The sequence below is a fragment of the Armigeres subalbatus genome, chromosome 2 (genome assembly GCF_024139115.2).
Source record: "Armigeres subalbatus isolate Guangzhou_Male chromosome 2, GZ_Asu_2, whole genome shotgun sequence".
Taxonomy (NCBI): Eukaryota; Metazoa; Arthropoda; class Insecta; order Diptera; family Culicidae; genus Armigeres; species Armigeres subalbatus.
In genome coordinates this window covers 346548075-346562522 of record NC_085140.1, presented here as the reverse complement: position 1 = coordinate 346562522, position 14448 = coordinate 346548075, and the positions used below count along the sequence as shown (strand labels likewise).

Below are 14448 nucleotides of genomic sequence, written 5' to 3'. Positions count from 1 at the left end.
CAAAAGCTTCTGCAGCTATATCTCAAGAAGCTCCTCCAAGAATTCATCCAGAACTACTTCCAAAAATTCCTCCGGAAGATTCTCTAGAAATTTCTTCAGGAATTCCACCGGATATTCCTTCAGTAATTCCTCAGGAATATCGTTCAAAAATTTCTCCAAAAAATCCCTCCGGAATTCATCCCGAAGTTCCTATAGGAACTCCTTCTTAAGTTTCTCCAACACTGAGGAAAATGGACGTACGATTTTCAATAATACGCCTTATGGAAATTTGCCACAAGGAATCGGTATGAATTTCAATATGTTGCCTTATGAATGATGATTTTCATTAAAAAAAAAGTGAAGTGCGGCAGACTGGATTCGAACCATGGACGTCGGGGTCGGGAGGCCGGTATGTAGACCATCTGCCCATCGACGCTTGGGTATTCGAAGAAATAACTGCGTATAAGAAGCACTGATGGTGGAATAATCAGTCGAATATTCATGAGGCGCCGGTTATGAATTTCGATAGTCCAGTTCGCTGAGTGAAGAATTCCTTCTGAAAATCCTCCAGCAATTCCTCCGGAAGTTCCTTCAGAAATTTCTTCAGTAAATCCTCTGGGTGTTTCAACAGGAATTCTTCGGGAAATTTTGTCTGGATGTTTTTCAAGTATTTCACGGTAAATTTTGAAAGAATTACAGGGTATTCTTTAAAAATAAATCTAGAAGAATTCCACATGTAAATTCAGTTAAAAAATCCGGTGGAATTTTAACCAGACTCAGTATAAAATCCAGGGGAATCTCGTTATACACTATCTCGTGAAAATTTTATAGAATATTCTCTTGAATTCTATCAATTTGAATGTTTAAAAAAAATAAACATTATTCCACATCTATAAAAAAAAGTACATGATTGAAATTACATACCTATTGGATTTTGAAATTTCTCGCTAATAATCATAATTTTTATATTGAAGACTTTTGAAGACATATTTTAACGACTGTGGAGACATTTGAAAATATTCTCTGGCATCCCTGCGTGTGCACGCCACGGAGATCTGACAAGAAGAAGCTGCGTCATGGCTTGCTGCTCACCGATTGACACGCTGATGGTAACTTACTCAAACTCTACAAATACCTCCGAGAATTCTTCTGGAAGTTGCTTCGAGAATTTCTTCGGGGGTCCCTGCGGATGTTTCGCCGAGAATTCTTGTTGGATTTTCTTTTTGGGTATTCATTCAGGCTCTTATATGAAAATATATAAATACTTGTCCGCAAGAAATTCCTCCGAGAACTCTTTCGGGAGTTCCTCCATTAGTTCCTCCAGGAATTCTTCCGGGAGTTCTTTCGAGAGTTCCTCCGGCAGTTCCATCATTTTCTTTTTCAGAAGTTCATGCAGGCTTTCTTTTAGGAATTCGTTCAAGCTTTCTTCGGGAATTTATCTAAGAATTCCTCTAAATTTCTTCAGGAATTCCCCATTTCCGATGTAATTTCTTTCCGGTGGAGTTCCTTGAGAAATTCGTAGGGATTCTCGCAAGAAATTATTCGAAATTTTCACTAAAAATTCTATGGAAATTACACAGGAAATTCAAAGATCTTTCACCATATTCTCAGGAAAATATTCCACGGAGTTTCCACGAAATATTTTTTATTAAGGAATTACAAGATGAGATAAAGTCAGAGACTTTTTCATTCTCTTTTGGATTCCCTGTCCTAAGCTCTTATTATTATAAATATTCGCAGACGGGACGACTTCTGCCGTTTATCACTGCTATAATTTTTGTTTCCGATTGTTATTGATATACCTACTTGTTATAAATTGAAGAAACAGTAGCCATATTTTCAGAGACAGGAAACACAATTCCCTAACATCACACAGATAAGTACCCTCATTCAGCTCCATTCAACCCCATTATAACTGGTATTTACACATTTTGTTTTCGAGAAAACGTTATCCTCAGTAATGGCCCTCGAAAACACGAAAATCCGGGGCTTGCTTCGTGGAAAACGAAAATCACCGGAGGAAAGGCAATAAAAACCAATCGAGTGCGCTCCAGTGAATCGGATATCATCTCTCGGTGCGCTTGCTGGCGCACACTGCACGCTACAGCGCGCCATCCTTATGCCCGTCAATCTGATAAATTGAAATAATCGAATTCAATTGAAAAACCAATTAAACCACCCTTTGCCCGTCCGTCGCGTCGCCCGTGTGCGAGCAACTGTAGCCGAAAGAGATAACATGTGCCTTGGTGGGACCATCACGGCTGCAAAAAATAACAAACCGTACAATTCCCTTACCACAAAGGAACGGGCACACCGGCTGTGTGAGCATAAATCCTGAAAGCAGTAAAACAGCTTTTCATCGAAAAACAAACACAACGGCGAATACCGAGCTATAAGCTTTTCTGGTTGATTCAATCGACGTTTACGTGAAACTTTTTCAGCCCTCTATTAAATTCGCATCCGTTTCAAACCCATTATCGGAAATGTGGCCTCCGGTGAGCCTCGGCGATCAAGAATTTGAGGCTGTGATTTGTGAGGTGCGGAATGCAATTTTTATTTTGATTATCGAGCTCTACTACTGTTGTAATAGAAAAAAGTTCACATATCTCCCATATTTGAAATAGATATATAGACAAACTATATCATATATTTGAGAGGGTAAATTGTAGGAAAAACGGATAAAAAGTTATGAAAAGGTATAATCTTCCATATTTGGATGAACTATTTAACTCTTTTTCAAGGGAAAAACCTCTAAGGGAAGATCCATAAAGTATGTCACGCAAAAATTGGCGATTTTCAACACCCCCTCCCCCCTTCGTCACACTTTTTGTATTAAAACTCCAAAATTTTTGTATGAGTTGTCACGTTGCTCGGAACCCCCCCCCCCTCCCCCCTAGGAGCGTGACGTACTTTGTGGATGGCCCCTAAAATACCAATCTACGATATATTAAACGACTCCTCAATCTATCCACACAAAAAAAGAGAAAAGTGGACGCCTTAGAAGTTGTTTGAATGTCTCAGAACGGATAAAGTCACCTTGATTACGGTCAATTTTGCAGTCGTGTGTCTTTCCACTAAATCTTGTTCAGCCCCCTCAATTATAAATGGATCGAATACCCATTGAAGATGGAATGCATGATTTTTATATAGAAACTAAATCTGAATAATCCAACTGCCAATAGAAACGATATGTCATGATCTTTCAATCCATAAACCCGTGTATTACGAAATAAAAACACTGCAAATTTAATCCAAGGCAGATCAAGTCTCAGTTGGACAGTAATTCCACACACACAAAAAGTAAAGAATATTATCGGGAATTGAGCGGAAATTGCTTCGCCGTTTCAACACCATGGTCCCATCATTTATGGCTCATCGAACTTTTTCTTCCGATTCCCCAGCTCAGAACATCGCTTCACTCTATGGACCGAACCAGCGGTACCAGCATGCATGTCGAAGAAAGTTAAAACTTGGGAAACTGTTCTTCATTCCCGCGGCGATGATGTTTGCGTGCTCTTCATCAGTTGCCCCCCGGTCGTGTGGAGCGACACGGATACGGAATTATCTTTCCGGGCAAGTCAAGTTCAAGTCTTTGAAAAACTATATACGGAGTACGGAGCAGCAGCATCGCCAGATGGCTTTCGATCAGGTTCGCCATTGCACCGGATGAACGTGGTTTAGCTGATAAGTTCCAGTTGCAACTCCGTCCGGTCCGGTGGTCTTTGGTGGTTGGTCGTCTTATCCATTGTTTCCTCATTTGGGGCGGCGGATAGGGGAGAACATTGTTTCGAACAACTTGGAGGCGAACACTATCGCTTCTGGGGAAGTTTACGATTGAGGGAGTTTCTTTTTGCTGCTACTCGGGGCGGGGTATCTTTTGAGCACATCTGCAATGCTTCATACGGAGAAGAGTATGTTTTACAGTTGATATCATACGGTTTTATGTTTAGTCCAATGGGTAGCTTTGTAACCCGCTGGGATTAAATTGAAACAGCTTTGATCATCAAATACAGTAAAAGGGTCAAAAGTTACACTGAATCTGATGAAAACTCTGTTCTGTATAAATTGACAAGATTCTGGTAAAGAAATCCGTTTCTTCCAGGAGGGATGTAACCCCAGTACTCCCCGGAATATATCCGAAACCATGGTCAGTCCACTAAAAATGACCTCGGTTCCCAAAACTATAGGAATTGTGTGATCGATTCTATAAGATAGCTTGAAAATACGTTAGAAACCGGCTAAGCTGGTTGTTTTTGAATTATGAGATTTGCACCCACTGGGCAAAATACATAACGCACCCACTGGGCAAAATGGCCTCACTCATAAAATCACTCATATAATCTCATAATAATTGATCTGTTGGCATTTATCGGTGAGTACAATATAACCATCTCAAAGTAGAGGGGGGGCGCAGTTATGAAGAGCAGTATGAATAGTGTCGCAAGCGAGTGACCTTCATACTGGGCGAACAGAAATTGAAATTTCGACAGAGGGCCAGTTGTAAGAACAGCATTCTTGAAATCGCTGTTATTTTGCCTAATTTCCACTCAGGAACAAACAACCATGCGTTCACCATTATTTTACATTCATTTGAGTCATTTCACACCACCATGCGGGCGTTTGGCCCCAGGTCCATTTTAAAAATATTTTTGAGATACGTTGAAATAAATGAAAAGTTCGTTGTTTTGAATAGGAGATCATTGTGAAATGTAGCTTTTTTTTGTAAATTATGCATTTACACATTGACATGGTTCCCTACTCTTGTTTCTATTGGTAAAAACATCGAAAAAGCTTAAGGGATGCATTTTGGACTGTTCTCCCCTACAGAAATAATTCAACACAGCGGTAAAGCGCCCTAATATAAATTTTATGCAATAACATAGGTGAAATGTATGTTTTGCGCCTTTGGTCAAATTTATAATTAGGATGCAGAACGATCGATTCATTCGAAGGTTACTGCTCCTGGGCTTCGAGAACCTGGGAACGTATTTAACCCTTATGTTTCCGACAGGGTATCCGGGTACCTTTTTCGATCTCAAGGGAATATCTTTTAAGGGGGTTCTAAACGACGCTGGAAATTGAAACTAAGTTGCGTCTTCAAAAGCAACAGAATTTAGGATTGGGTTATATAAAAATGAAAATCTAGCAAGGAGGTTTGGGGAGGGGCTTCTGAATATTTTTATCCCGTAACGTATCGACAGGGTACTCGGGTACCCACGTTCTTGGAATGATCAAAGCTTCGTCAGTTTTCAACGGATTTGGACAATTCCGTTTGCTATGGATTTAGAAATTTGTCCATGTTATCAAAGTCAATTTTTATTGTACCCTGCCTGAGTGACCGATTTTATGAAAAAATCGAGGATTATGACTTCTCAACGTATTAGCACCAGGGTTTCGACTTTTCGTTTCAATGAGACCAAAGCAAGCGTTTTTCGGGCCAAGGGAAAATCTTGTTTCGTTGTTTATGTTGAGGATCATCTTTCGCCCATCAATCTTTTCTCTAGAATTAGCATTGGAAGATGAACGAAAATCTTGCCTATTAGATGAAAATCCTTTTTCGTTTCATTACTTTCACCTTTCATTAACTTTTCGCGAGAATTATCGCACAACAATTACAAAATTGTATGGCCGCGCCGGTATTCGAACCCAGAATAGTAACAATAATAGCTGTGGGGATGCGCTTACTTTAGCCGCACCACCACGCTATCTGTATGAAAGCGTTAAGTTATTTGTTCCACATAAGCTACTACCATTTGCATTGATGATGTCACGAAAAGACTCGAATATGAAAGAAAAAGAGCAAACCAACGTTTAGCGGCAATCGAAGTGAGCGAAAAATTGTTATCACTCTCCAGGCTGTTTTTCTTTCCCGAAAAGCGATTTCTCCCCGAAAACTTTCGTGAGGGAAAATCATGTGCTCCTGAGATTGAGTGAGCATTATGAACCCTGATTAGCACCATTTGATAGTTTGGTCTCGAAACGATCATTCCGGAATAGGTTCCCATGGGGCGTGCATGATTATTGTGCGGCAAGTACAATGGATACACTATGCCCAGGGCGTCGAGAATGTTTCAAACCCGAAAAAATCCTAGACCGGGAATCGAACTCGCCATCTTCGGATTGGCAATCCTACGCCTTTGCTCGCAAAGGCTACTGGAGAACCTATATAGTGGCCATATATTCACTGAGAAGAAACTCTTGTCCAAGAAGTTCCTGTGGGGCCTATAGTGGTCACGAATTCATTTAGAACAAACCTTGGCAATATGGGTATCAAAAATCCTGGAATAGTTTCGGAAACATGTTTTTCCAAGTGGTTGGATCCATAGAATGGATGGTCTGGTCACCGGAATAGTCATCCTGAAACAGGCGACTGTACTGTACATCAAGATCGGCTTCTGGCCTGCACAGTTCCGCAGACCAATAGTAATGAAACATTTAAAAAAACGAAAATTTTTATACATATATTGCTAGGATTTTTCTGAATGAGTTTGCAGTCACTGTACCCGTAACACAATTAAATCAGAGGTTGATAACTTCATTTATCACTTAACTCCGCGGTTCGTGGGTTGAGAAGGTGCAATCCACACCAATCCTGGCCACACTTTACAGTTCTTTCCAACTATACTTCGGTAGCCTAGCTTCAGTTAACCCGAAAATGCACAATCAATTTAGAATCAGCACACCTTCTTCGCAGATACAGTTCAGAGTCCTTTTCGTTTAGATATAAACCACCAAACTTTAAACAAAACTGGGCACAAAGTTTATTATGTAACTGATAGAAGAAATAACTTCATTAATTTGCACGCGAACTACAACATCTGTTTAATAGAGCGATTGTTGTTTCTTTTAAACTATGTACCTACTGCTATCGGTTCGTCTTTTAACTATGTGTGGTGTGTTATCTAATCATCTATCTGTTTCATCCGTATTAGTTTAGTGTCTTTAGTGTTACAGGGTTGTTGTGTGTCTAATGTTTTTGCATGATTTGTATAACAGTTTAAGTTTTGCCCATTTATTTGTAGATTTAAGTGTTAATGCATTCACTTTCTATCTTAGTAATTAGCGATGCTGCGATGCTGCGATGTCCTGCCAGATTCCAGCGCTTGCTTGCAGGTTTCGTCTCCGTTCTTACGTGGTGTATGGCAGGCCTACGTTCATTCACACTGTAGAGTTCCTGTTGATATCGGATTTCAATGGCATCGTCGATGGGACTCAACATTCAGAATCCAGTTGTGAGGTCACCAGGTCCGAGCTGTAAAACGTTGACATCGGTTGATGAATATTTGCAAATCTATGTGATCTCTGCTAATACGCACCATGTCTTCTTCTTATTGGCATTACATCCCCACACTGGGACAGAGCCGCCTCGCAGCTTAGTGTTCATTAAGCACTTCCGCAGTTATAACCTGCGAGGTTTCTAAGCCAGGTTACCATTTTTGCATTCGTATATCATGAGGCTAACACGATGATACTTTTATGCCCAAGGAAGTCGAGACAATTTCCAAGCCGAAAATTGCCTAGACCGGCACTGGGAATCGAACCCAGTCACCCTCAGCATGGTCTTGCTTTGTAGCCACGCGTCTTACCGCACGGCTAAGGAGGGCCCCACCATGTATCACTGGCATATAACATCACAGATTCCACGTTAGAGTTGAGTATTCGGGGCTTGGTACATTGCCTAGACCGCGGGCTTTGGTTTTCGACCTTCTCCACTGTTTGCCCGGCTACCGTGGAGTTGGAGCTGTTCACATCCAATGATTCGGTGTTGTTGGAGCGTTCATCCAGGTCATTCAGTTTACTATACTGTTACGTTAGTAATGCAGTATCGACATCTGGTTCGAGGTAGGTACCCAGCCAACACAAAGTCGCATATGGTAGCAAAAAAGTGTACAAGGTGGAGGCGATATAGGCGTATTCCTCCATTTGACTGCATGCTGAGTGCACGTATATGGCCTCCACTATGTACACTTATTCGTTATGATACGATTGCTCTATGGTGGTGGGCTGATAGAGTGTGCCATTATTTCGTCGATTCACCGGGGAGTCCACCCACACCCGCTCATCCCGTCTCCAGCCAACAGCGTTTGACTTACTTCTTTAGAGCCGCTTCTAATTTCCAGGACTAGTTTTTGGCTTCTCTGGAAATGGATCTGCTGAAAATGAAGACGGTGCCTTCTTGAGCCCATAATAAACGTAGCGATGACATCGCGTTTGACTAACATCTAATAATTGGGAAGATATGACCACGCATTTCCAGAATTCAGCGGCGAGTGAATTCACTCGGGTGTCGATTCCCCATAGACCGACTAGAAGATCCAACTGTGAAGATCGTTCTTTGAAGAATATGGAACTCAGGTAGTGGATGTTCTGGACGGTGGCAGCATATAATATAATAGAAATAGGCGGCGAAGAATGCTTTCATCGAAACCGATGAGATCAACTTGGATAAACTGCGCACTCAGCGAAAAGAATGGATTACAGATATAATCCTACTGGAGATTGAGAAGCGTATAGAATCAAAGGCTGCGGAACGGTAAGAATCAGAGAAGTAAAGTACGAGTCCCGTCTACGGTATGTTTCTCTGTAAGTGGGAGTCGGGCGTTGCTGCAGACAGGACAGGCTGGCGTGAGTGAACATCCTGGCCGATGAAGACAAAATGGCTGCAACAACCGAAGACTATCGCCTCAATAACTCATTGACTTGGAAAGCTGGAATGTTGGTTCGATCACTTCGAGCAGCTTCTTCAAGTCTCAGCCACCGTTCTTCAAAAAGCAGCCATCTGAAGCAGCAAATCTGAAGGGGTCCCCAAGCTGTCTGTGATGTCTGTCTGAAACACGAAAATCTGTTTGGCGCCCAGGGATGCAAGGTATTTTCAAATAGGGTCAGAGCATTGTCCGACCTCATTCGGGTAGTCGCTAATGTGAGACAAGGATGCATTTCATCTGCACTGTTACTTCTCAGCGTGGTCGAAAAGATCTTGGTGGGTGTGATTGACCGTGTTTAGTACACCTTGAGCTGCTTTGGCAGTTTATTGTTGTGGAACATCTAGACGACTCTGATTTGGCTAATGAACACGAAACGCTATGTTAGTACTGCGATGCTCTTTTGTGTGTGGTTAAGGAGCTAACCGTATGCTTCTTTGCGGCGGGTCCACCATCAACGCCCGCAGGATCAGGTGATTGAGTGTCAACGAGAAAAGCCCCTCAAACTTTGCAGTAGCCGGACGATCGGAGGACTTCAATATCTTGACAGTATGATATCATCAGATGGCGAAATTGGTATTGACATGGAACTACGAGTGAGAAAGGCTGGGTACCTTCGCGAGTTTTCGAAATATTTGGAGACCCAACCGGATTGATCCACGCACCAACATTCGAATGTACTATTCTATAGTGAAACGTATTGTGTTTAGGCAAAGATAACGCAGATGATGTCTAAAATGTATAATTCGAACGGCCTTACGGCTGGATATCGTGGATATCGAAAACGTGTATGGAAATGGGTCGACCATATATTGCAAGAGAGCTTCGACGTAATCTGTAATGATGGTGTTAGCACCAGAATGAGGAGCTCTACCCTAGTCGACGCAACCACATGCCATCGACTGCCTTTCCCGCCCCATAGCGTAAAAACCCTGTATCTCTCCTTATAGCACGATTTAATTTTATTGTGAGCCTTCTGCCCTTTGTACAGTAGTAGTATAACCTGAATTATTGAAAATCACACGCGTTTTATAGTCTTCCCCACATCTCGAAATCTCCCCGGTTCATGTCCGTACCGTGAATAGTTCCGCGCTTTTTTGGGACCTCGCTGTAACATATGGTCCTTCTTGTCCGGATCGCGAAAAGTTCGCTGCGAACCGTGCCTTCTGTGACCGCTAGTGCCCGTGAATTGGCCCTGTCGCCGCCGTAAATCGGCCTCGAGTGCTTCTGCCGATCGGCTTAGCAGTGCACAGAAACTGAAAGCAGTGTCCCTAACAGTGACTATTTGGGTTAATAGTGCGCGAAATCCACCACGATGGATAAACTCGTCCGCGAACGGAAATCTCTTGAGCCCCGGTTGAAACGTATTTCGGATGCAGTGGCGAAGATTAAACCAGAAGAGGCTGAAGAAATAGACGTGCAAAGTGAGCTCGATGCATTGTATGAAGTATGGGCGGCATATTGTGCTGTACATAAGAAGATTTTGGACGTTTGTGATGGTGATGACGCTTATAATGACGCAGTACATCGGCAAAGCCAATTCGAAGGGTGCTATATCGCACAGAAGAACCGTTTATTGAAGCTATTGAAAGTAATTAAAGAACGCGAAAACGTGCCGAATTCACTTTCCCCTCAGCATGACGTCATCAAGCAGTTAGCTGACCAGCAAGCGGAATTTCTGCAAATAATGTCTTCCAACATGGCCACCTCGTCTACCTCGCCTGCCTCGTCTGCTGTCGTGCCTAACCACGCCGCTTTGCCGCCTCTTTCGGACCTCAAGTTGCCCCGGATGAACATGCCTGTCTTCAGCGGTAATTATCTCGAGTGGCAATCATTTTTCGATCTGTTCTACAGCATGGTAGACCAAAACCCATTGCTGAAGGACAGTCAGAAATTGTACTACCTAAAAACCAACCTTGCGGGAGAGGCTGCTTCTTTGGTTTCGCATCTGAAAATCGAAGATGCCAACTACCGATTGGCTCTAGAGAAGCTGAAATCGAGGTACGACAAGCTTCGAGAGATTGCCCATCAGCATATAAAGCGATTCCTTTCCCAGCCAACGCTGACATCGCCCTCGGCACATGGATTGCGATCACTTCATGATGTGTCAGATGAGGTTATTCGGGCACTGAAAGCACTGAATAAAGAAGACCGCGACACTTGGCTCTTGTTCATATTAAGTGAAAAGGTGGACCCGGACACCAAACAATTGTGGTGTCAGAAAATGGCGGAAATGGATGAAGTCAACATCAATCTGCCGTGCTTCTTGAAGTTCATCGAGTCTCGCAGCTTTGCTCTCCAGTCAGCCCAGACTTCCCGACCGAAGGCAAGTGTTCCCTTCAAACCACCTTCCAAGGCGCCCTTTCCAATCAGAGGCGCTTCCGCATTCGTCGCCACGAATTCGTCGTTCTGCGATGTGTGCCATAAACAGAAACATCAACTCTACCAATGTGGTAAGTTTCTCCACATGAACCAAGACGAACGTCTCGCTGTCGTCAACAGGATGAAAATGTGCAACAATTGCCTAAAAATACATCCTGGTGAAAGTTGCAAATCAGGTACGTGTAGAAAATGCGACTTACCACACCACACTTTGCTGCACCCGGCGTCGTCTCCAGCATCTTCATCAGTCATGGCCCAAGCAAATTCGAGACCATCAGCACAGTCTTTGATTTCGGCCCTCGACTCACCCTGCCTAGATGCATCCAGTGTTCTTCTGGCAACCGTTTCCATCAATGTAATGGACTACCAGGGACGTCCGCATGCATGCCGTGCTGTTTTAGATTGCGCTTCTCAGCTCAGTTTTATAAGCGAAAGTTTTTGTAGGCAACTCGGCATCAAAACATTCGCAGCAAGTATGGACCTCGAAGGCATTTCTGCTACTCCGGCACACCCCGATAAATGCACCGAAATCACTATTTCGTCGCGCTGCACGAATTATCGCACCTCTGTACCATGCATGGTGTTAGAAAGGATTACCAGAATGCTACCTAGCAAACCAGCAATTATCGATGATTGGCCTATACCAGGAGCCATACATCTCGCCGATCCGCTCTTCCATCGTCCGGCAAAGGTAGAAATATTACTAGGCATAGAATTATTCTTTCAGCTGCTCGAGCCGGGCAAAATCGCACTCAGTCCCGACGACAGCCTACCAACACTACAAAATACCAAGCTCGGCTGGATAGTGGCTGGTCGTTATCACGATTCTGCCTCACCAGTAAGATATCAAGTATCTACCTGCCTGCTGACCAACACCGATGATGATCTCTCAAATCAGCTGCGCAAATTTTGGGAGATTGAGGAGTATGGCACAGCACCCAAACATTTAACCGACGAAGAGAAACGATGCGAGCAACATTTTTCTGATCACACCGTTCGAGATGAGACAGGCAAGTTCGTAGTTCGTCTTCCGTTTCTACGAGACCCCAATCAGCTAGGTGAGTCTAGGCAAATTGCAGAGAAAAGACTTCACCACATAGAAAGAAAGCTAGACCGTAATCCACAGTTAAAGGTAGAGTACCATGCGTTCATTCGTGAATATATTGAGCTCGGCCACATGACACTCGTAAACGATAAAAGCACACCCAACAAATCTGTTTATCTTCCACACCACTGGTGGTCAAAACTACCAGTACAACTACTAAATGCCGTGTCGTTTTTGACGCTTCGGCCAAGACTACCAGTGGATTCTCATTGAATGATGTGCTTATGTGTGGCCCGGTCGTTCAAGATTCGTTGGTCAATATTTTGATTCGATTTCGCCTTCCACCCATCGTTTGTTAGTGATGCCAAACAAATGTATCGCATGGTATGGTTGAACGAGCTTGATCGTGACTTTTTGAAAATCCTGTGGAGATGGTCGAAGACGGATGATATTAAAGAATATCGGTTGAATACGGTCACCTTTGGGACGAAAAGCGCATCCTTCTTGGCTACAAAGTGCGAGCAGCTGCTTCTCGAATCGTATCGTCCTCAATATCCAGAAGCAGTTGAGAAAGCAGAGAAAGGAATTTATGTCGACGACATCCTGACTGGGGCGTCATCTGAAGCCGAAGCAGTGGTTCTGCGTGAACAACTCACAGAAATATTCGCTGCAGGAGGATTCCACCTGCGGAAATGGGCTTCCAACAGTGCAACAGTGTTAGAAGAAGTTCCTGATGAAGATCGAGAAGTGAAAATTCCTATAGTGGACAACGGAAGCAGTACCATCAAGGCACTCGGTATGCAATGGCAGCCGTGCAGTGACGAGCTCCACTTCACTTATCAGCTAACCGAGATCCTTCAGCCCACAAAGCGAATAATACTATCGCAAATTGCCAGCTTATTTGATCCCCTCGGCCTTCTCTCTCCGATCATCGTAAAGGCTAAAGGCTGGTAATGCAGCGAATGTGGGAGCTGAAGGTGGCCTGGGATGCAAATCCCCCCGGTTAGTTGATCAACGATTGGCTTATTTTGGTGCAAAAGTTCTCGCTTCTCAATTCGTTTCAGATTCCCCGAAATGTTATCGACATGAGAAACTGGACTCGTCTCTACCTGCACGGCTACTGCGACGCATCCGAGGTGGCAATGGGCGCCTGTGTCTACATTCGAGCCGTGGACGATGATGGCAATACTTCCTCCCATCTACTCTACGCTAAATCCAAGCTGGCACCTATAGGCAACGGCAAAACAACCACACCTCGGCTGGAGTTATGTGCAGCTGTTATTCTCGCCAGGCTGATCTCCAACGTAAAAGATGCTCTTTCCACGACGACATTCCATGAGATTCGTGCTTTCTCCGATTCGAAAGTTGTACTGGCATGGCGCCGGTGGCGCGGCAAGGTGGAAGACCTTCGTCGCTAATCGTGTTGCCGAAATTTCTACACATCTGCCGTCTATCAATTGGTATCACGTCGGCACTCTTCTCAATCCCGCTGATCTGATCTCCCGTGGAGCATTTCCCGAGCAGCTTCAAGAAAATCCTCTCTGGTGGCATGGACCGTCATGGGAGCCACTGAATGTGAGTGATGAGTCAGCATCACAAGCCGATCTCGATCCTGGCGAACGGCGTCAAATGGACAGAGAGCAGCGAACCACAACATTAGTGTGTTTGACTGTGTATGAAAACCGATTCTTGGATGACATGATGGCTAGATACTACCCGAGGCTGCAGCTTCTGCTGCGTATCACGGCAAGAATGCTACGTTTCAGGCACCCAGAGTATCGAAGCGCCACTCAACTCTCTCTAGATGAAATTGATTTTGCCTTGGAGAAGTACCTGCAACACACACAACAAAAACATTTTTTCGGAGAAATTAGCCGACTATGAAGAGGCCTCAGCGTTGAACGTAGTAGTCCCTTACACCAGCTTTGCCGATTTGCGATTTTGCCGGCCCGGTAAGCATCATAGGGCGATGAGCTCGCGGAGCAATACCTTCCAAAGGCTACATTGCCCTTTTTGTTTGCTTCGGAACACGAGCAGTGCATATGGAGGCGGTCAGCGATCTCAGTACATCGTCCTTTCTTGCGGCCTTCACAAGATTCACGAGTCGCTACGGAGTACCAAGCAAGATGTATTCGGATAATGCTACAAATCTTCGAGGAGCCGCGAAAATTCTCCGAGAATTATACCACCAGATCGATGCCAACGAGCACAGCGACGAGGTTAGCAGATTCTTCACCGACAAACGAGTGCAATGGCTTTTCATACCCGCTCGCTCTCCACATCATGGCGGGTTGTGGGAGGCTGCTATCAAGGTGGCAAAAGGGTTTCTCAACAAAATCG

The 14448-nt window shown here is 43.9% G+C and overlaps 2 protein-coding genes across 5 annotated transcripts in view; both read left to right on the top strand.

The window, feature by feature from the left end:
- The window catches only part of LOC134212898 (trissin receptor), a 529260-nt gene that overhangs the window by 121283 nt on the left and 393529 nt on the right, over positions 1-14448 (top strand). The gene's annotated exons all lie outside the window — the stretch shown is intronic.
- On the top strand, positions 9997-13526 carry LOC134210025 (uncharacterized). The gene is made up of 3 exons (XM_062686051.1): positions 9997-11134; positions 12782-13041; positions 13173-13526. Exons 1-3 carry the CDS (start codon positions 9997-9999, stop codon positions 13524-13526), a joined length of 1752 nt encoding a protein of 583 aa, XP_062542035.1.